At 46.9% G+C, this 23,355-nt stretch overlaps 1 protein-coding gene across 1 annotated transcript in view; it reads left to right on the top strand.

The window, feature by feature from the left end:
* MDGA2 (MAM domain containing glycosylphosphatidylinositol anchor 2) overlaps positions 1-23,355 on the top strand; it is a 216,659-nt gene that overhangs the window by 61,665 nt on the left and 131,639 nt on the right. The window contains exons 3-4 of the mRNA XM_063399182.1: positions 284-423; positions 16,632-16,806. Of these exons, the coding sequence (XP_063255252.1) occupies positions 284-423; positions 16,632-16,806 (315 nt within the window). The remainder of the gene's footprint in view (positions 1-283; positions 424-16,631; positions 16,807-23,355) is intronic.

Below are 23,355 nucleotides of genomic sequence, written 5' to 3' on the forward strand. Positions count from 1 at the left end.
TCCCTGTGGGATTCTCCCAACTTGGAACACCCCGTAGCTCGGTGATCCGTGTGGTTCTGATCCCGTTTCTCTGCTGGCCTTGCAGCCCAGCTCAGGGCCAGCCCCAGGAGTGGGATTGTTTGGGATGTGCTTGTTTGGTTGGATCATGGAGCTGAGAAAGCCAAGGTCGAGTTTGATTCCCTTAAGAGCTGGACTTGATCCCTGTGGGATTCTCCCAACTCGGAACACCCCTTAACTCAGTGATCCACGTGTTTCTGATCCCGTTTCTCTGCTGGCCTTGCAGCCCCCCCCACGGTGCGGATCGTGCACTCGGGCCTGGCCTGCAACATCGAGGAGGAGCGCTACTCCGAGAGGGTCTACACCATCCGCGAGGGAGAGACCCTGGAGCTCACCTGCCTGGTCACCGGCCACCCCCGCCCACAGGTGAGTCCCCCCCTGCCCACCACGCCCGTTCCCACCACGCCCTGTCCCCCCAGACCCTCCACGGGCTGGGCCTGCCTTCGTCTCAGAGCGTGCGCGGCGGGCAAGGTCCAATGGAGTGCGGGTGTGGATCCCATTGGGAAAAACCTGGAATCCCACTGGATTGCAAAGGTTGTATCCCATTGGAAAAAAGTAAGAGCGCTTCCCCTGGCTGTTGGGTGGATATTGGGTGTTCCAACAGCAGGGATGTTGGTGAGGTTTCTTTGGAAAATCCGGTGTTAAAATCAGCAACGCTGTGCACTAAAATCTCGATGTGTTTGATTTCCATGGAGGGTGGTAAAAGAGAAGGAGAGCAATTGTAAGGATGATGACTGTTGGATGAAAGTCCCTAAAGTTGTCCTGTTGTCTGGGATCTTCACATCCCAGTCCCCAGAAATCCAGCTGGAACTCAGGAGGAGAGAACAGCCGGAGCAGCGACACCCAAGAGCTTGGGAAAGTCTCCCTGCTCACCTGGATCTGCCAGGTCATGGAACCCCCAGTGCTGCAGCTGGATAAACCAGAATTGACTGGGAATAAATCAGCTTTTTCCAGGTCTAACCTGGATTTTGTGAAGCTCAGGAGTGTTGGCAACTTGTGCTGCACCTCCCTGGTGTGACCCCCTTGGGCCAGGACACCTCGTTAATCAGTTTTTTTTAATTAGGATAATCACCAGGGATTTTCTTTCCAAGGTGATGAATTCAATCCTTTTCTCTTGGAATTGCGAGGGACAGGCAGGAACTGGAGGAGGAGGGAATTCTCTGGGAGACCTTCAGTGTGAGCTCCTCCAGGAGGAGGGGTTTGGTTTTTATTCCATGATTGTTCCCAGTTTAAGGAGAAGATTTAAATCTAAAGTGGTAGAAGTTTATTCTCTGCTGGTTTAGGGCTGGTGTTTCCAGTATTCCAATTTTTTCCTGATTTTTCCACAGGATGCTCTCAGATTTGGGTTGCAAATTGCATGGAAATTGTTTTCCAGCTGCTGTTTGAGATGCTGGGGAATGAGGTTATAAACTATGGAATTGTGTGTTCCAGGAATGCTTTCACACTTCCACTTTTCTCAAATTTTCCAATTATTCTTGGCAAGGAAACTCCTCTTGGTTTAAACCTGGAAGAAACAAACAGCCCTGGACTGGGAATTTGTAAAATCACAAAATCGTGGAAGGTTTGGGTTGGAAAGGAGATTAAAAGTCAACCGGTGCCAGCTCCTGCCATGGGCAGGGATATTTTCACTCCAAGCCTTGAACATTCCCAGGGATTTCCAGTCTAGGATTTGAGACTGCCCGTGATGGGTCTGGGAAGATAAATGAATTAATGAGAAAAAAATTCTAGTTTTTCCCCTTCTCTCCAGTCATTCCTCCTTCCTGCTTTACCAAAGCACACGTTTATCCCTTTTTTGTCTTTCCAATGTTTGTTCTTTTAACTTTGGGATCAATGGATGTCATTCTTGGGGATGTCTCTGATCTGCTCCAAGTCATCCTTGCAGTGACTCCACTCTGGGGGGGCTCCCTTTGAACAGAAATCTTCAGATTTATCAAATCTTCCCTTTTTTTTCAGCTCTCTTTGCTGCCTTTCCCACCACACGCCCCAAATTTTTCCCTGGGATTATTTCCAAGCAGGGAAATTCCTGTGTTCAGAGTGGTGGTTGCACTTTCCAATTGCTGGAAATTTTTGGGAATTTCTCCGCTAAATTTTGATGGAGTCCTCTCAGCACCAATGAGATTTTGGGGAGGAATTATTAGAGAGAAGGAGGATTACAAATAATTTCTCTGTCAATCCCAAAAATTCACCTGACTCCTAATTAAATACAGGACTCTGAGCACCCCAACACATCCTTGAATGTCTGCTGGTTATCCATGGAGTGATTTTGAGATGTTCCGTGAGGTTATCATTTGTTATTCCCGATTTCCCGCCTTCTCACACCCATGGAATGCACCATTGAAATCTCGTTGCCATAGAAATCATTTTCCTGGCTGGAGTTTTTAAAACCCTTTATCCCCACTCAAGTGAGGTGAACGCAGCCCTTTTTCCATAAATTGCAGCTGTCAGGAGAGGTTGGTTTGATTTTTGGGTAAAATCCTGCAGAGATTGGAGCAGGATCACCCTGGGGACCCATCCTTTTCCAGGTTTTATCCAGGATCCAGGGGCTGGGCTGTCCCTGCTCTCCAGTTCCAAAGGGATGTGCCAGGACATCCAGAGGCCACTTATCCCTGGACACAAATGAGGAATTTCCTGGACTGAGTAGCTGAGAGGTGACTTTTGTCCCCACTGGTGACCATGTCCTACCCAGCCTTGAGGAATGTGCTTTTTCCTGATTTTCCTTGGGAATTCTCACCTGTGCTGGCAGGTCCAGCCATTGGAAACAAAACCTGTGGATTTCCAGGGTGAGGGATGACATTTGGATCACGGGGAGCAGAGGAGGAAGCATCTGATGAGCAGGGATTGGCTGGGATTTTATATTCCTGGTTTTCCACTGAAGGATGAAGGGGAAATTCCTGACAGGAGGGTGCATCCAGGCTTTTTATTTCCTGAGTAACAACGGGAAATGGCCTCAAGTGTTTGCAGGAGGAGTTTACATTGGAGATAAGGAAAAGTTTAATGGAAAAGGTTCTGGGGCAGTGCTGGAGTCCCCATCCCTGGAGGGATTTAAATTCCATGTGGATGTGGCACTTGGGGACATGGATCAGTGCTGGCCTTGGGAGTGCTGGAACCGGTTGGACTCGGCTTTTCCAATCCCAGTGCTTCCAGGAGTTCACAGAGACCTTGTCTGCCAGTCCGACCTCCCTCTCCTCAGGGTTTGTTTTCCTCTGGCTGGGATTTTTCCAGCGGTTCTCCTCCCAGTGCTGTCCCACCTCCTGTGGCATTTTCCTGCTGGGAATGGAACATTCCCAGCAGGAAAACGTGCAGAGTTGAGAGGGGACAGGGCCCAAGTCCTCCCCAGTCCCTTGCTGTGCTGCAGGGTGACCTCTGGCCCTCCCATCCTGTCTCCCCCTCTTCCAGGTGCTGCCTCCCCATCTCGTCCCTGTTATTCCCGAGGCTCCGGCAGGAGCAGCTGCCGGTTCCACGCGTCATTCCAACCATCTGGAAGCCGCACGCTCCGGGATTTTTTCCCCCCTGTTTTGAGGTTGCAACACATCTTAACGAGATCCCACCTCCTCCTCACATCCTCCTGCCACCCCTCTCCCAGGCACTGCCATCGGAGCACATCCCTTTCTCCCGGAAAAATCCAGGAGTGCTCTCCGTGCTGGGGGGGTGTGAAGAGCGTGGCGGATCCGCGGCTTTCCCGGGAAGCAGAGCAGGGGAGGATCTGCTTTTAGGAGCCCTGGAATTTCTCCCTGCCTCTGTTTGGTTGTGTTTTCTTCCCACTTGTAGGAGCTGGGTGCTGTGCTGGTGCCACTGAGGCAGCAGGAGCTGCTCCCCTCGGAGCTTCCCGGGATTGTGAGCCCAGAGCAGAGCCAGGGAATGCTGCTCCAGGGAGTGGGGGTTTGGAAAAACACGTCCTGCCTGCTGGGAATTGGGGTGGCCAAAGGGGGTGACCCGAGGGACACAGAGCAGGGAATGGTTGGGGTTGGAAGGGGGCTCAAAGCTCATATTTTATATAAATATAATTTATAGAGATATATATAAAAATATGGAATTCATGGAATGGTTTGGATGGGAAGGACCTTAAAGCCCATCTGGTGCTACTTCCTCCACACCTCTCATTATCCCAGGTTGCTCCAGCCTGGACATTCCCAGGGATCCAGGGGCAGCCAGAGCTGCTCTGGGAATTCCAGCCCAGCCCCATCCCACCCTCCCAGCCAGGAATTCCTTCCCAAGATCCCAGCTGAACATATTCCCAGGCAGTTTGAAGCCATTCCCCATTTTTCTGTCACTCATGAACTCCTTGTGAAGCACTGAGCTCTCACCATGAGCAGACCCAGGTAACTCTGGCACGTTATTAGAACCCCTAATTATTTCAAATTCATCCCCCTAATTACTCCCCGTGATTAGCAGAGCCTCCTCCGACACTGCAGAGCAGGATCCTGCCTTCTCCTTATTAATGCCCGGAAAAGAAAAATCCCCATTCCCCGGCGCTCCATCCACCAAAACAGAAAAAAACCAGCATTCCCAAAAAACCCACAACAAAACCCCCACGTTCTGTTCTCTTTGATCAGCTGCGAGTGCGACATAAAAGGCTCCTCTGAGGCAAAGTGGGTGCCACGTTTTTGATTTTAATTGATAAGAATTCTTATCGAGTGCTGATGCAGCCCAGGGAAGGGGGGCGGGGGTCCCTCACACGGGAGCAGCTGTTTTCCCACCCCGCTCCGCAGCTCCTCGGAGCAGTAATTGGAGCCTTGTTAGGAAAATTGATGCTGATTCCATCTGACACTCCTCACTTCACGGGAAGACTTTACAAATGTTCACTGAGCACCTGACAAAACCCAGCCTGACTCATGACTAAATTAGCCTGGATTTTATGCTGGGAAAAAAAAAACAACCCTCTCCTAAATGTTTGACTGGATAAAGCTCCCGCTTAGCGAGGGGAGATGTTTCCATCCTGCTCCGGCAGGAAAAGGAATCTGTGATTAAGCTTTACATGACGTTCGTGCTGCTGGCGGGGGTTTATTTGATGTTTTCTCCCCGGAGTGAAGCACCTGAATTCACAGCTCTGCAGAGCTCTGCAGGGCTCCGAGCCTGCCCCGCTCCCTCTGCCAGGAGGGAGCAGTGGGAGCCAAAAATCCAGGATGGGAATCGCAGCATGCACAGCACGGAGCTGAGGGACTCCTGGAGCTGCACCGGGATCTTTGGGAATGAGCCACTGAGCCTCTGAGCTCTAATCCTGGATCGTTTTTAATGTCCCTTCCGTCCCAAACCGTTCCATGATTCCAATGCTTTGCTGGTAGAAGGAATGGAACACCGCAGTTGTTTTATCCTGAATAATCTGAGCAGTTCCTGCCGGTTTTCCTGGTTCCAGGTGGCCGCTGTCTCTCCACAAGGAATGTGTTTGCAGGTTCCTAACAAAGGGCTTGGAAGTGCTGATGGAAAGAGGTCAGATCTGGATAAAAGGAGCTTCAATCCAGAGAGGTTCAATCCAGAAAAAAGCAGCAGCAGTGAAGGGAAGTTTGGGTTCCAGTCCCACTCCCTCAGTTGGGAATGTCGAGCCTGGACTTAGAGCCTCAGCAATCATTGGGATGAGCCTGGAGGGAATCTCATGGAGCTGGGAATGACATCCAAACTGGGGAGTGGCACCAGAGCAGTGTAATTTTGACTTTTGGGCAGTTAAATGTGCCAGAAATGCCACAGGGAAAATTCCCAGTGCCTGCACAGGAGGACTCTCCTATTACTTTAAGGAAAACAGGAAAAAATTCCAGTTTTCCTGAAACATGGACGCTTGCCCTCTGGATATTTTCCCCGTTTTCTGCCCTCCCAAAGCCGTGCAGGGTTTTGTTTTCCCTCTGTGCTGTCAGTGTTCCTCTCCCTGTCTCTGGCAGGCTCTGGGATAACGCTCCAGGAGCGTTTCTGGAATGCTCCGGGCTCCCGGCCGGGAATGGGGGTGGCTCTGGAACAGCGGCTGGAGCTGGGAGTGGATGGAAAGGAGTGGATTTGATGAGTGCGTGGATAATTCGGTAACCAGGGAAACCAGCAGCTGATGCAGATCAGCCGGGGCTGATGGAGAAGTGCTGGTGGCTTTGGAATGAGCTCTCCCAAGGAAATGCTTGGGAGGCTTTTCCTGCAGGATGATCGGGAATTGTTCCCATTGCTCTGGGAGGGGAAGGCAGTGTTGTCCATGAAATCCCACCTGCAGAGCTGTCCCCAGCTCTGGATCCGGCAGCAAGAGGATGTGGAGCTGCTGGAGTGATCCAGAGGAATCCATGGAGCTGCTCCAGGGCTGGAGCCCCTCTGGAGCCAGGCTGGGAGAGCTGGGAATGTTCCCCTGGAGAGGAGAAGGATCCAGGGAGAGCTGAGGGTACCTAAAGGGCTTCCAGGAGAGCTGGAGAGGGACTGGGGACAAGGGCTGGAGGGACAGGACACAGGGAATGGCTCCCAGTGCCAGAGGGCAGGGCTGGGTGGGAATTGGGAATTGGGAATTCCTGGCTGGGCTGGAATTGCCAGAGCAGCTGTGGCTGCCCCTGGATCCCTGGAAGTGCCCAAGGCCAGGTTGGGCACTGGGGCTGGAGCAGCCTGGGACAGTGGGAGGTGTCCCTGCCATGGCAGGGGTGGCACTGGAATGGGATAATCCTCAATCCCAACCCAAACCATTCCAGGATTCTGTGATCCCATGAACTCCTCAGGCTCTGGAGTTTGTTGCTTTTCAGTTTTAAGGGGAGAAGTTCTGCTCCCACAGCCTCGCCCAGCTGAGCTGCGCGATGGGGAGAATCGGAACCAATTGGGAATTTCCTGCTGGGATGGGATCCTGATCCCTTGGGATCCCTCTGGAATGATTTCATTTCCATGGATTTAACATTTTCTCATGGACTGAGCCCTCCTCCCTCCTCTGGCAGCTGGGGATGGTTTGGGAAGCTCCGGGTGGATTTTGCCGCCTTTCACCTGAACACTTGGATGCTCCAATGGAGTTTACCAGGCTGGAAAATCTTTATCCAGGGATATTTATATCTCCAACTCAGATTTATTCCCAAATATTGCTTTTTAAGGCTTTCCCTCTACTCCTCCCAAATTTTGGGGCAGCTCAGCCGCTTGATTTTTCATTTATTTTAATTTTTTTGCCTTTTTAAAATAAACTAAAAAAGCCAAGAACCCTGAACCTGGAGAGCAGAAGTTGAACTTGAGATAAATTCAAATATTTAATCAGGGTCAATATTTGAAAGTAATATTTACCAGTAATATTTAAAAGTAATATTTAACAGTAATATTTTAAAGTAATATTTAAAAGTAATTTTTAAAAGTAAAGGGATAATATTTAAAAATAATTTTTAAAGTTCCAAATTCTTGCTGTCCCAGTTAAATTATTTCATGCCAGATGTTTGTTCTGGTGCTGTCCTCCAGGGCCCCAGCACAGATGTTAAAATAAACCAAAATAAAACTAAATATTGACTTTTCAGATAAATCTGGTTTTCTCTGAGGTGCTAAAAATCCAAGGAATTTTAAAATCCTTTTTAGGGTGCAACAGCATCTGCATAGAACAATTTGTCTGGTTTTATTTCTTTTTTCTGTATTATTTTTCTTCCTAAAATCCAGTGCATATTAGAATTAAGAACTAAATATTTCAAGATAATCCTTAATTTCTTTTTCCAGAAAAATCTTGCTGCATTTGGGGACTCTTTCCTTCATTTTCATATTAGAATATTAGACATGAAAAATTAAATCTTTCAAAAGAATTCCTAATCTCTTTTTCCAGAAAAATCTTGCTGTGCTGAAGGATGCTTTCCTTAATTTTCATATTAGAATATTAGACATAAAAATTTAAATATTTCCAGATAATTCCAAATTTGTTTACAGAGAAATCTCACTGCTGCTCTCTGTTTTCTCTTTTTCTGTTTTATTTTTCTTCCTCAAATCAAGTGGATATTAGAATTAAAAATGAACTATTTTGAGATAATTTTTAATTTCTTTTCCCAGAAAAATCTTGCGGCATTTGGAGCAGCAAGATTTTCCTTAATTTTCATATTAGAATATTAAACATAAAAATTCAAATATTTCAAGATAATTCTTAATTTATTTTTCCAGAAAAATCTTTCTGCACTTGGTGCCTCTTTCCTGAATTTTCCTCCTTATTTTTGATAATGTCTAATTTCTTTTTCCACAAAAATCTTGCTGCATTTGGGAATTCTTTCCTTAATTTTCATTAGAATTTGGACATGAAAAAATAAATATTTCCAGATAATTTTTTACAGAAAAATCTCACTGCTGCTCTCTTTTTTCTCTTTTTGGTATTATTTTTCTTCCTCAAATCAAGTGAATATTCAAATTAAAAATGAAATATTTTGAGATAATTTTTAATTTCCTTTTTCCAGAAAAATCTTGCTGCATTGGAGCAAGATTTTAATATTTTCCTTAATTTCCATATTAGAATATTAAGCATAAAAATTCAAATATTTCAAGATAATTCCTCATTTCTTTTTTCCAGAAAAATCTTGCTGAATTTTTCTCGGTTTTGAGTCGTTTTTCTCCTTCTCCTGCAACGGAATGACCTCGTTATCATTTTGATCGATAATATCAATTTTTAAAATAATTCCTTCACCATTCCGGGCTGAATCCTGGATCCTCCTGCGGATTTCGTGATCCAAGGAGATAAAAATAACGAGTGGGGTTTTTTTTCCCCCCTCCCTTCCCATATGTCTGTCAATCAAAATGATAAAGATATTTCTGACTCGCAGGCTTTAATGGCGTAATTAGGGCTAATTACATGTTCCAATGATTACACATATGAACCCTAATTACATAATTGCAGACAATTATGTTAATTAGGTAAATACATCGTTAAGGAGAAAGTGCTGGCAAAATCCAGGGAATTTGCACCACAACCAAAGTGGAATTACAATAAAAGAGGAATAATCCTGCAAGTTTGGGAAATCCAGGAGACGTTGCCATGGGTGGAGCTGGAGTGGTTTGGGTTGGAATGGTGGTGTTGGGAAAAGCCCTCAGCTCTTGTGGAATCTTGGAATGGTGTTGTTGGGAAGAGCCTTCAACTGTTGTGGAATCACGGAATGTTTGGGGCTGGAATGGTGGTGTTCGGAAAAAACTTCAGTTCTTGTGGAATCCTGGAATGGTGTAGCTGGGAAGAGCCTTCTACAGAATCATGGAATTGTTTGGGTTGGAATGGTGGTGTTGGGAAAAGCCCTCAGCTCTTGTGGAATCTTGGAATGGTGTAGTTGGAAGAGCCTTAGAGTGCTATGGAATCTTGGGATGGTGTAATTGGGAAGAGCCTTCAACTGTTGTGGAATCACGGAATGTTTGGGGCTGGAATGGTGGTGTTCGGAAAAAACCTCAGTTCCTGTGGAATCCTGGAATGATGTAGCTGGGAAGAGCCTTCTACAGAATCATGGAATGGTTTGGGTTAGAATGGTGTAATTGGGAAGAGCCCTCAGCTCTTGTGGAATCATGGAATGGTGTATTTGGAAGAGCCTTAGAGTGCTATGGAATCCTGGAATGGTGTAGTTGGGAAGAGCCTTCTACAGAATCATGGAATGGTTTATGTTGGAATAGAGTTATTGGGAAGAGTCTTTAAATGCACTGGATTCATGGAATGAACGGATTAGGTTCCCAACAACACCATTCTGTGAATGGTTTGCACTGGAATGCTGTTGTTGGGAAGAGCCTTTAGGTGCCATGGAATCTTGGAATGGAAGGGTAAGGTTGCCAACAACAGCATTCCGTGAAGGGTTTGGGTTGGAATGGTGTAATTGGGAAGAACCTTCAGCTGTTATGGAATCATGGAATGGTGTAGTTGGAAGAGCCTTTCAGTGCTATGGAATCTTGGAATGGTTTGGGTTGGAATGTTGGGTGTTATTGGGAAGAGCCTTTAAGTGCTATGGAATCATGGAATGAATGGGCTGGGTTCCCAGTGACACCATTCCATGAATGGTTTGCACTGGAATGGTGTTGTTGGGAAGAGCCATGGAATCTTGGGATGGGTTGGATTGGAATGGTGTCATTGGGAAGAGCCTTAGAGTGTTATGGAATCTTGGAATGGTTTGAGCTGGAATGGTATAACTGGGAAAAGCCTTTAGGTGCTATGGAATCTTGGAATGGTTTGGGTTGGAATGGCGGTGTTGGGAAGAGCCTTCAGCTGTTGTGGAATCATGGGATGGTTTGGGTTGGAATGGTGTGGTTGGGAAGAGCTTTTCAGAGCTATGGAATCACGGAATGGATGGTTTGGAATGGTGCTTTTGGGAAAGACTTCAGGTGCTGAGGAATCCTGAAGTGGTTTGTGCTGGAATGATGTAGTTGTGAACACCCTTCAGCTTCTCTGGAATCTTGGGGAATGCTGTTGTCAGGAAGAGCCTTAGAGTGCTGTGGAAAAAATAATCCAGGGAATTTGCATCAGAGCCAAAGAAAGATGAATTACAATAAAAGAAAAAAAAATCCTTCAAGTCTGGAAAATCCAGGAGCCATTCCCATTTAGGGAATTGGAATGGGTTGGATTGGAATTGTGTAGCTGGGAAGAGCCTTAGAATGTTATGGAATCTTGGAATGGTTTGAGCTGGAATGGTGTGTTTGGGAAGAGCCTTTTTGTGCTATGGAATCTTGGGGTTATTTGGGTTGGAATGGTGGTGTTGGGAAGAGCCTTCAGCTGTTGTGGAATCCTGGCTCAGTTTGGGTCAGGAGAACCTTAAACCCCCCCCAGAGCCACCCCTGCCACGGCAGGGACACCTCCCACTGTCCCAGGCTGCTCCAGCCCCAGTGTCCAACCTGGCCTTGGGCACTGCCAGGGATCCAGGGGCAGCCACAGCTGCTCTGGCAATTCCAGCCCAGCCAGGAATTCCCAATCTCCCATCCATCCCTGCCCTCTGGCAGTGGGAGCCATTCCCTGTGTCCTGTCCCTCAGGCAGTTATGAATCAGTGGCTGTCCCCTTTTCCCTCTGCTTTGTCCAGTTTTAAACATTCCCTGATTTTTATCTCTCTTCCCTTCCCTTTGGAAATTCCCATTGCTGCTTCCCATTGCGCTGATTCCCTTAACCCTGCCTTTCCAAACCCTTAATCCCAGCCCTTAGTCCTGGTTTTACTCCAAGCTGCAAGCCAACCCAGGCTTTTTTTGTTGTTGTTCCTTTACATCTCCTTGCAATTCTCCTGAAATGTGGGAAGCGTTCCCAGACTCGGCTCCTTGGCGCTGGTGGGAGCCGTTGGAAGGTGTGCCAGGAGCGCTCCACAGGACATGAATGATGCTATTTGGGATCACTGGAGTTTGCTGCGTTTTTCTTCTGCTGGAATTGGAAATGAGCTGGAATCGCAGCCAGTGGGATGCCAACACCTTTCCAATTCCTTTTCCCGGAACAAAGGAATTTCCAGAACCTTTTTAAGCCGTGCCAAGTTTGGGGAAGGAGAGATCTGAGCCTTTTCCCAGTGTTTTTTAACATTGTTTGAGGCGTATTCGTGCCTGGAGGAGACTTTGCCAATTTATCCTCTGGAAGAAAGGGAAGATCAGTGCTCACAGAGCGAAAAACATGGAAACATTGAGTCAAAACCTTTGGAATTTCCATCCTGACTGATCCCACACGTTCCTTGTCCTGTCTCCAACACCTGGAGTGTGCAGGCAGGGTGTGCTCAGGCCGATATTTTGGAATTGCCTGATGGAAATTTGCATCCAGTGTCTGGGATAGGAAGGTATGGATGGATCAAATTCCCACCAAGGAATAATCTCCTTTTTGGAATGTGTTTAGACCCTGGAATTTTGTATCACCGCATTTTTTTCATACTTTGTGACCATCAGGACCTCATCATTTGAAAGGAAAAAGGGATTTTTTTTAGGAAAATCCCAAACAAATAACCCTTGTTCAGCCAGTCACTCTGATTCCCGGTTTTCTAAGGACTATTTTATATGGAATATCAGATTTTTAAGGGATCAGGGAGTTTTTGCAGGATCTGTGACTCGTTCTCAGCAGCTGCTGCTCCTGCCTGGCCTTTTGCTGTCGATGCCTTTCCTTCCAAGCTGTGCTGCCAAATCCCTCTTACCGACATTCCCACCCTTTCCCCATTTTTCCCTGCTCCCCCTTCCCGGTTCTCTCACTTTTCCAGCAAAATCAAATGTCAGCTCCTTTCTTTGTCACCACAGCTGAACCCGGTGGCAGCTCAGACTCTCACTCCTATTTTGGGATCAGCATCGGGAGGAATTGGGATCCTATGGGAGGGAAAAACGGCACAGCTGATTGGGATCACAGGGACATTCAGGGTTTGGATCATTGAGGTTTAGGGTTTGGATCTCTGGAAAATTTAGGGTTTGGATCATTGAGATTTAGGGTTAAGGTCACTGGGAGATTTAGGGTTTGGATCACTGGGAGATTTTGGGTTGGGATCATTGAGATTTGTGGTTTACATCCCAGGGAGATTTAGGGTTTGGATCTTCAAGATTTAGGGTTTGGATCATGCAGAGGTTTAGGGTTTGAATCATTGGAAAATTTAGGGTTTGGATTACTAGGAGATTTAGGGTTTGGATCTTTGAGATTTATGGTTTGCATCATGGGGAGATTTAGGGTTTGGATCATTAGATTAAAGGTTTGGATCTTCGCGATTTAGGGTTTGGATCACTGGGAGATGTAAGGTTTCGATCTCTGGGGGATTTTGGATTTGGATCACTGAGATTTAGGATCACTGGAAAATTTAGGGTTTGAATCACTGGAAAATTTAGGATTTGGATAATTGAGATTTTGGGTTTAGGTCACTGGGAGATTTAAGGTTTGGATCATTGAGATTTAGTGTTTGGATCATTGAGATTTAGGGTTTGGATCACTGGGAGATTTAGGGTTTAGATCACAGGGAGATTGAGGTTTTGGATCACAGGGTTTGGATCAGAGGAAAATTTAGGGTTTGGAACTCTGGGAGAATTAAGGTTTGGATCATTGAGATTTAGGGTTTAGGTCACCAGGAGATTTAGGGTTTGGATCACTGAGAGATTTCGGGTTGGGATCATTGAGATTTATGGTTTGCATCATGGGGAGATTTAGGGTTTGGATCTTTGAGATTTAGGGTTTGGATCTCTGGGAGATTTAGGGTTTGGATCTCTGGGAGATTTAGATTTGGATCACTGGGAAACTTAGGGTTTGGTTCATTGATATTTAGGGTTTGGATTACCGGCAAATTTAGGGTTTGGATCACTGAGATTTGGAATTCAGTTCAGAAAATTTCTTGGAAATGAGGGTGGGGTTCATTTCCTGTCTCACAGGGATGTTCTGGAAATACCAACAAGCTCTGCTGTGAACATAAACTGGGATTCATCAGCTCCCAATATTTAGGATTTTCCCCAGAATTTCTTCCTCTTCTGTTGGTGCTTCCTCAAGGAGAGCACAATTTTTCAGGATTATTTTTTATGGAGTTGTAAAAATGGGAACAGATTTAATCAAGGGGGCTGATGTTGATCCGCAGGGATTCAATAACCTTGGTGATGTTCCAGAACAGGCGTGGTGGGAACGGGGCCCCCTAAACCCGGCCCTTTGGGAGCTCCCCCGAACCAGATTTAGTCTGGTCTAGAAGAGGCTTCCCAAAAACCAGCCTGGCTTCCTGTGGGATCTGCCTTGGAGGAGGTTGGGAATGTGCTGTGGGCCTGACAGAGCAAAAAATTAGGGATGGGTGAAACTTTGGAGACTGTGCTTGGCACTGGTGAGGCCCCAGCGCCAATCCTGGGGGGACAAGAAGGACCTGGAGGGGCTGGAGCGTGTCCAGGGAAGGGAAGGGAGCTGGGAAGGGGCTGGAGAATTCCTGAGGGAGCTGGGAAGGGGCTGGAGAATTCCTGAGGGAGCTGGGAAGGGGCTCAGCCTGGAGCAAAGGAGGCTCAGGGGGACCCTGTGGCTCTGCACAGTCCCTGCCAGGAGGGGACAGCCGGGGGGGTCGGGCTCTGCTCCAGGAACAGGGACAGGAGGAGAGGGAACGGCCTCAGGCTGGGCCAGGGGAGGGGCAGGGGGACAGCAGCAGGAATTTCCCCATGGAAAGGGAGCTCAGGCCTTGGAAGTGCCCAGGGAGGTTTGGAGTGCCCATCCCTGGAGGTGTCCCAGGAATTCCTGGAGGTGGCACTGAGAGCTCTGGGTGGGCACAGGGTGGGCATCGGGCACAGCTGGGACTGGGTGACCTTGGAGATCCTTTCTAACCTCAGGGATTCCATGAGGTTTAGATTGGATATTTGGGAAAATTTCTTCCCTAAATTTGTTGGAGTTGACAGGCTGGAGTCCCCATCTCTGTAGGGATTTAAATCCATGTGGAGGTGGCACTTGGGGACACGGGGCATGGTGGCCTTGGCAGTGCCATATTGGGCTTCATGACCTTGGAGGGCTTTTCAGACCTTCATGATTCTGTGAAATTACGAGGGCCAGGAATCTCCTGAAAACCAAACTCAGGCTTTGGAAGCAGGGCTTGGTTTTGTTTCATCTTTTTGCTTATTTGGGGTTTTTATTTGGGTTCCGTTATTTATGACACTTCCCAGCCCCAGATCTTTGTGTCAGCCCCAAAATCCCTCCCCTAAGGACTGTGACAGGTGATGGAGTCTGGATTGTTCCTGCTGAAGGATTACAGCAGGAACATTTCCTCGTGTGCAGCTCAGCTGAGGCGTTGTCATCTCTGACAGCATTTTGGGAACGCTCTGTGGAGCTGCTGCTTCCCTGTTTTCCCCAAGGGTTTTCCTGGGGAGTAAAATGAGTGGAGATGAGGAGAAGGAAAAGCAGAAACAACACCTGAAATTGTTGTTTTAAGAGGTAAAAAATGTCTCAATTTGAGCTGCCTGGGTTTCACCACGGCTCTGTCACTTTGAACTACGATTCTGCTCCGAGGAGTGAATTTCAAGTGGAAAAAAATCCCGGTTGAAGGCATTTTTCCTTCTCTGTTTAGACTCCAGAGCTTGAATTTAATGACACAAACACATTTTTATGCCTTTTTGCCCTTGAGGGAAACAAATCCCTCTGGGAACAGGGAGCTCCTGGTTTCCCAGGCCTGCTTGGGATGGGAGGGAGCAGCTCCAAAGATCTCCATCCTTCAAATATCCCATTCCCAAAGGGGGTGAAGGCATCACCTCGGGGCTGGGGTACCAGCATGGGGCAAACTGGGATCTCACAGGTTGTCCAGGGAGGAGCAGGGAAAAAAATTCCTGGGAAAACCTGGAATAATAAATGATTTTTAGGGAAAAATTGGGATTTACACCTTTGGACACTGAGGGTGGTGTTGGACACTGATTGGTGGTGGAAATCCCAAACCTGGGGATGGTTTTATGGAGCTGATCCTGGTGATGAGGAGGAGATTTCCCATCCCTGGCTCCATCCTGAAACTTCCAGCATTCCCAGGAAAATCCTTTGGAAGTACTGGCTCTGATTTAAAGGATTTTATATTGGGAATTGATCCACGATTGGTTTCTTCTCCTTCCTGGGTGTTTTAAAGCTGCTGATGGTTATTCCCTGATTTTTCCTTGGATACTGTGCCATTGCTGAGCTTATCCCTTCCTTTCCTGAGGAAATTTTTTGTTCTTTAATGAGTTCTGTGGTTTTTCTCCAGAACTTTGCTTGATATTCCACATCTTCCCAAGGTTACACAAGGAAAGAGAGGGGCCCTTGGATTTTAATGCAGGGGAATTGTAGAAGCTTTGGATGGAGGGAATGAGAAATTCCTACTCTGATTGTTTTCTGGTTTATGGAACAAAAATGAATTTTTTGGTTCACTGGGAATTCAGAGCAGTGGTGGGGCTGGCACGGAGTACTGGTGAGCACTGGGATCACCTCCCCATTCCCAGTTCTTTCCATGGAATCCTGGAATGGGTTGGGATGAGACTTAAATCCCATGCCATTCCAGACACTTCCATGGCAGGGACACCTCCCACTGTTCCAGGCTGCTCCAGCCCCAGTGTCCAACCTGGCCTTGGGCACTGCCAGGGATCCAGGGGCAGCCACAGCTGCTCTGACAATTCCAGCCCAGCCAGGAATTCCCAATTCCCAATCTCCCACCCATCCCTGCCCTCTGGCAGTGGGAGCCATTCCCTGTGTCCTGTCCCTCCAGCCCTTGTCCCCAGCCCCTCTGCAGCTCTCCTGCAGAACTGGGGCTTGGAGCAGCCTGGGACAGTGGGAGGTGTCCCTGGGTTGGAATGGGATGGGATTTAAGGTCTCTTCCCACCCAAACCCCTCTGGCATTCTGTGATTACCAAAATAAGAAAAGCATCAGAAAAAAAATAAAGGAAATACAAATTCATTTCCCCTCTCAGACCCATCACAGGCAGCCTCCAATCCCACAGGTCAGAAATCCCTGGGAATGTTCAAGGCTTGGAGCAACCTGGGATAGTGGGATGTGTCCCTGCCCATGGCAGGGGCTGGAATGGGATCTTTGAACTCCTCCCAACCCCAACCAGTCCATGATTCCATGAAATCCCACTCCTCAGGACTCTTGGATGAAGTGTTGTTCCCGTGAGCTGTTGAGTTTTCTTGGGAATTTCCCTGAGTCATCCAAGGTGACATCCCGGTGCCACCCACACAGATCCCGTGGTTTGGTGCCGAGTTTAAGACTGTGCCCATTTTCCAGACCTAAAGTAATCCTGGTTTTTGGTGCTTGCTCAGATCAGGTGGACCAAAACAGCAGGAAGTGCCTCTGACAGATTCCAGGATTCCAGTGTCTTCAACGAAACCCTGCGGATTTCCAACATCCAGAGACACCAGGGAGGCCGCTACTACTGCAAGGCCGAGAACGGCCTGGGCTCCCCGGCCATCAAATCCATCCGGGTGGACGTGTACTGTGAGTAAATCCATGGAATTCTGCCCTTTGGGGATACCTTGAAATGTCTGTTGTTCCCAAGAAATGTTCGGCTCCTCGCGAATCCCGATTTTAATGGCGGGCGCTGAGGGTTTGTGGAGCTTGTAGGGTTGGAAGAGCGGGAAGGGTTGGGATTGGAAAACGTGGGGGATTGGGGTGAGAAATGTGAAGGATTGGGATGGGGGTGAAAAATGGGAAGGAGTTGGATCATTGTGAAGAAAGTCATGGATTTGGATTGCAAGGAAAGTGTGAAGGATTGGATTGGGGTGAAAATGTGAAGGGTTGGGATTGTGGTAAAAAATGTGAAGGAGCTGGAGCGTGGTGGAGGATGTGATGGATTGAGATGGCAAGGAAAATGTGAACGACTGGGATGGAAAATGTGAAGGATTGGGATTGGGGTGAAAACTGTGAGGTTGGCATCGTGGTGAAAAATGTGAAGGCTTTGGATCGTGGTGAAGAATGTGATGGATTTGGATTGCAAGGAAAATGTGAAGGATTGGGATTGGAGTGAAAAATGTGAAGGTTTGGGATTGGAGTGAAAAATGTGAAGGTTTGGGATTGGAGTGAAAATTGTGAAGGCTTTGGATCGTGCTGAAGAATATGATGGATTTGGATTGCAGGGAAGATGTGAAGATTTGGGATTGGGGTGGAAAATGTGAAGGTTTTGGATTGCAAGGAAAATGTGAAGGGTTTGGATTGTGGTGAAGAATGTGATCCCTTGGGATGGCAAGGAAATTGTGAATGACTGGGATGAAAAATGTGAAGGTTGGGATTGTTAAAAACATGAAGGATTTGGATCGTGATGAAGAATGTCATGGATTTGGATTGCAAGGAAAGTGTGAAGGATTGAGATGGGTGAAAAACGTGAAGGATTGGGATTGGGGTGAAAATGTGAAGGATTTGGAGCATGGTGTAGAATGTGATGTATTGGGATTGCAAGGAAACTGTGAATGACTGGGGTGAAAACTGTGAAGGTTTGGGATTCGGGTGAAAAATGTGAAGGATTTGGATCGTGCTGAAGAATGTGATGGATTTGGATTGCAAGGAAAATGTGAAGGATTTGGATCCTGATGAAGAATGTGATGGATTGGGATAGCAAGGGAACTTTGAAGGATTGGGGTGAAAATGTGAAGGATTGGGTTTGGGGTAAAAATGTGAAGGAGTTGGATCATGATGAAGAATGTGATGGATTGGGATTGTGAGGAAACTGTGAACGACTGGGATGGAAAATGTGAAGGTTTGGGATTGGAGTTAAAAATACAGATTGGGATTGTGGTGGAGAACGTGATGGATTGGGATGTGAGTGAAAATATGGATTGGGATTACAGCAAAAAATGTGGGGAATTGGGATTACAGGGAAAAAAAATGAAGGGTTAGGATTGCAGGGAAAAATAGGAAAGATTAGGATTGCAGGGAAAATAGAAAAGATTGGGATTGCAGGGAGAAAAAGAAAGGATTGGGATTGCAGGGAGAAAAAGAAAGGATTGGGATTTCAGTGAAAAACGTGGAGGATTTGGATTGGAGCAAAAAATATGAAGGATTTGGATTTCAGTGAAAAATATGAAGGATTGAAATTGTGGTGAGGGATGTGAAGGATTGGGACCGTGGTGCAAAATGTGGAAAAATCTGGAGGATATGGATTGCAAGGAAAAATGTGACAGGTTGGGATTTCAGGGAAAAATATGAAGGATTTGGGTTGCAGTGAAAAATGGGAAGGGGTTGGGATTGCAGGGAAAATGTGAAGGATTTGGATTGTGGTGAAAAAGAAGAACTATTTGGATTTCAGTGAAAAACGTGAGGGATTGGGATTGCAGGGAAAAGTAGGGAAGATTTGGATTGCAGTGAGAAAACGAAAGGTTGGGATTGCTCTGAGGTTTCCCTGGATCCTTCTCTTCTCCAGGAGAACATTCCCAGCTCTCCCAGCAGAGCTGCTCCATCCCTTGGATCATCCTGGAACCTCCCTTGGACTCTGGAGTGCAAAATTTGCTTTGTGTTCACTCCCAGAATCCTGGAATGGTTTGAGGTGGAAGGGATCTTAAATCCCATCGCATTCCAGACCCTTCCATGGTCAGGGACACCTCCCACTGTCCCAGGCTGCTCCAAGCTGTCCAACCTGGCCTTGGGCACTTCCTTCCCAATATCCCACCCAAATCCTGCTTAAATTCACTCCTCCTTTTCCTGTCTCTCCCTGCCCTCATAACTTTTCCCCTCATCTCCTTGATTTCCTTGGATAATTCCTTTTGGAAAGCCTTTTTTCCGTCCAGGGGAAGGAATGACCTGTTCCAAACCCGCCAGGGATGATTTCTGTAGGAGGCAACTTTCTGTCCTTATTTCCTGTTTTAGCAAAGCCGTTTTGTCTCTCCCAGCTGTGGCTGAAAATTCCCATTTCTCACCTCAAATTCCATCAGACATCCTCAGTTCCCTTGGAAATGAATTCCCAGCAGGGAGAGCTCCATTCTTCTGGAGCCACCAGGAGAAGAGACTGCCTCAGAGATCCGAGCTCAGTTCACGCCAGACTCAAACTCTGCTTCCTTTTCTTCACTCTTTAAAGTCCATCTCATCTTTGGCTTTGAAGGAGAAGCTTTTATTCTTCGACTCCCAGAAAAGTTTTTTACTTGGAGGACACCTCCTCCTGTTTTAGGGAAGGGAAAGATGGAATAAGTGAAGTATTTTCATTTTAAGGAGCAGAGTTCTGACAAGAAAGCTTCGCTGCTCTTCCCAAAGGACAAATTGCCTAAATTGCCCAATTTTTAGTGAAGAAAAAGTGCTGATACCTTCATGGAAAATGTGGTTTTGCATTCCTCTTGGTTCCCAGATTTTTATGGATTCAAGCCTGGAAAAAAGGTGGAGCAAAAGGTCAGGTGAAGGTTCAAGGATTCCTGAGAATCATGTGGAAGTCAGGGTGGAAATAAGTTTTATCCAAGAAATTTAGTGCAGGGAGAGGTTTAGGAATTTACTTATGGTGGAAGGGACACGTGCATTGTGAGGGATGGGAAAATTTGGAATTCTGGGATGAAGAGGTTGAGCTGGGATTTAGGGAGAACAATTCCTTGTGCTCATGGATCCAGTGAAGTTCCAGAGGCTCTCCCTGGAATCAGTTCTGGGATGGAATCACAGGAATGGTGCTGGAGTGAGAGTGGTAAGAGCAGACAGAAAAGTGGGAATTGTGGGAATGCTGAAGGGATGAGAGTGAGCACTCACCCCCACCCTGCTGGCTCCGGGTGTCCAAACCCCTTTGAGTCCCCACTAAAATTATTGGTTTAATTTTATTAAATTTATTATTTATTATGATTTAATTATTAATCCATCCTGATTAATCCCAACGCTCCTGGGGCAAATTCCAAGTGAAAATTAACCATGCCTGGAGGAATGGAAATGCAGAATTCCCGATAGGAATTATTCCTGTTTCCACACTGAGCTGATGTTGGTGATGTTTAACTCACCCTGAAGAGCTGCTGAGGATGTTCCTTGCAGGAATTTTCTCCTCAGGATCCTCCTGATACCAGGAATTTTTAACTCGGGAATAAAGCTCACAATTAATTACAGAGCTTTAATTCCACAGCATTACCTGGCTGTGGGTGCAGATTTCCTTTTCCTCCTGGAAGAAACTCCAGGAAAAGTTCCACGAGGTTATTTAGATGCCTTTTATGCTGTTCCCTTCCTAAATTAAAACTGGTTCTAATTAAGAGCCATTAATGGTTCTAATGGCTGTGGCTGGATCAGCCTGAGACGAGCTGGTGTCAGATGAAATTCGGGATAATTGATGCTGTAAATATCCCTGGAGTTCAAAGCCAGCTCCTTTTCATGGCTCCAAAATTCCCCCTCTTTACAGGAATCTGTAGTCATGGAATTAGGCTTGGTTTATAGGAAGAGCTGAGTTTAAGGCTGAAATTCGCTGTTCCTGACTGGAATACTCCAGTGCTGCCAATCCCTGGAAAATTCCCTGTGTGGGGTTTGCACTGAGGGCAGATCCTCGTGCAGGTCAGGAGGGGTTTGGTGTGGGTGGTCCCACCAGAAATGCAGAATTGTAGGAAAATAAAGGTTGGAAAACCCCCCCAGAATCAACCCTTGAATCTTCCCACAAATGTTAAATCCCATTTTGAGGTGTCTCCTTGTGAACATTTCCAGGGATGGGGATTCCACCATTCCCTGGGGAATCTCTTCCAAGGCCTGGCCACTCCTTCAGGGGAGAGGTTTTGCTCCTTGGCTCTTCTGCATTTGATAAAATCATGGAACGATTTAGGTTGGACCTTAAATCCCACCCAGGGCCACCCCTGCCATGGCAGGGACACCTCCCACTGTCCCAGGCTGCTCCAGCCTGGCCTTGGGCACTGCCAGGGATCCAGGGGCATCCACAGCTTCTCTGGGAATTCCGTTCCAATCCCTCCCCACCCTCACAGGGAAGAATTTCAAGGTCCTGCACTTGCATGACTCGATTATTTTGGGTAATTAGAGTGGCACAATCAATAAAATGCAGATTCTGACAGGTTTTTCCTCATCCTCCATCTCCAGCCCCATCCTTCTCCCTGGGACTCTGTAATTCCAGGCTCTGCAGAGCATCCATGGATATCCAGGTGTGGCCAACCCGAGCCTTGCTCTGGTGCCCCCCTTTTTCCCCACACCAATTTTAATGAAGTGCTGGGGGTTAATTGTCTGTGGGGTCTTGATCACAATTTGAAACTCAGCTAGAACAACCTCAAAAACCCGGTAGATTTTGGGAAAGGAGTTTTTGGAAAATGCCATTATCCAAGGAGGAAAATCTTGGCTGCCCCTTGGAATCCAGCTCCATTTCCACCCCGTAACAACATCTTGGGTTGGATTTGTGCAGGACTGAGGAACAGCATCCCCGTGGATGGGGTTTAGGTGATCCCCTGAGGGCCTTTTCCAAGCTGGATGGGATTTTAGCTCCGGCTCCTGGAACGGGCTGGGAATTCCAACTGTCAGCAGAAAGACTTGGCTTCTCTGGGTTTAGGCTTGGCTCTAAATGTTCCAGGCAGGTCGGTTTTCCTCTTTGATTTGTCATCTTCATTTCCCTGCCAGGAGTTCCTTCCCCAGCCTTCCTTTTTCCTCATCCTCTCACTGTTATTTATGGCCTCAGGTCCTGGTTTTCCTTTTATTCCTTTTCCCTGAAATATTTTTTAGGGGAAAAAAAAAAAATCTGTATTTTGTCATTGTCTGGAGTCAGACCAGGGGGGAAATGGGAGATTTTAGGGCAGGGATTGTGGGGCAGCACTGGAGAGGCTCCTGCCCTGACATTTTTTATGGGAAAGAGTTTAAGGCTGGAAAAGAAATGGGAGCCCTGGAAGAGAAACGGGAAAGGAGGGAGGAAACCCGGCTCTTGTTATTGCGGAATCATGGAATGTTTTGGGATTGAAAGGATCTGAAATCCCATCCAGTCCCTGCAGGGACACCCCCCACTGTCCCAGGCTGCTCCAGCCCCAGTGTCCAACCTGGCCTTGGGCACTGCCAGGGATCCAGGGGCAGCCACAGCTGCTCTGGCAATTCCAGCCCAGCCAGGAATTCCCAATTCCCAATCTCCCATCCAGCCCTGCCCTCTGGCAGTGGGAGCCATTCCCTGTGTCCTGTCCCTCCAGCCCTTGTCCCCAGTCCCTCTCCAGCTCTCCTGGAGCCCCTTCAGGCCCTGCCAGGGGCTCTGAGCTCTCCCTGGAGCCTTTCCATGTAAACATTCCCAATTCTCCCAAGTTTCCTCACAGAACTGCTCCAACCCTCAGATCATCTCCACCACCCATTCTGCACTCCCTTGGTTATTATAAATGAAGAAATAATCAACCATTTTTTTTTCTTTATTCAAATATTTTTACTCTCCTTTTAAACCATTTGAAATCCAAAATAAGGCAGCGGGGTCTTACCAGGAGCCTCTCCTCTTTATTTACACTCAATTAATTCCGAATTTCACTTTTAACAGGGATTTATTTAAACCTTTTCAGGAGCCTCTGGAAAAATTTCACTGAGTGGAGATGGATGTGCTCTAAAACCAGACTTTCCTAACCCTGTTTGTTGTTCATTAATTCCACAAAATTAAGTTTCTGTCCTTTAAGAAGTGGAGGAACGAGCATTAATTAGGTTTGGGATTATGAAACCAATAATTACTGACTTAAGATGTTAATACTCCCATTTGTAACAATTATTCCACGCCGAGCACGTCGGGTGGCCTTTGGCATCAGCTCCTGTTGTTCCTGCCTTGGGAAATCCATTTTTCCTGGGTTTTTTTATGGAAAAAGGATGCAGGTACAGAGGGAATGAATAACTCAAAATTACTGTTAAAAAATCTGAGTCCCTGCAGTGTCAGAGTGGGTTCAAATCCTGTTTATTCCACTTTTTTTTGGTGGGTGCTCCTGGTCCATCTGGATTTTCCGGCACAGTGGGGATCCAGAGTAAACTTGGGAAGAACCTGCTGGAAGTGGGATTAAAAATGCCTTCAGTGACTCCATGTCTTGATTCGAGTGCACTTGATTTAATGGTAATGATCTGGAATTTTTAATCCACTCTGATTGTGTTTTTTCATGGAAT

This window comes from Prinia subflava, chromosome 5, assembly GCF_021018805.1.
Source record: "Prinia subflava isolate CZ2003 ecotype Zambia chromosome 5, Cam_Psub_1.2, whole genome shotgun sequence".
Taxonomy (NCBI): domain Eukaryota; kingdom Metazoa; phylum Chordata; class Aves; order Passeriformes; family Cisticolidae; genus Prinia; species Prinia subflava.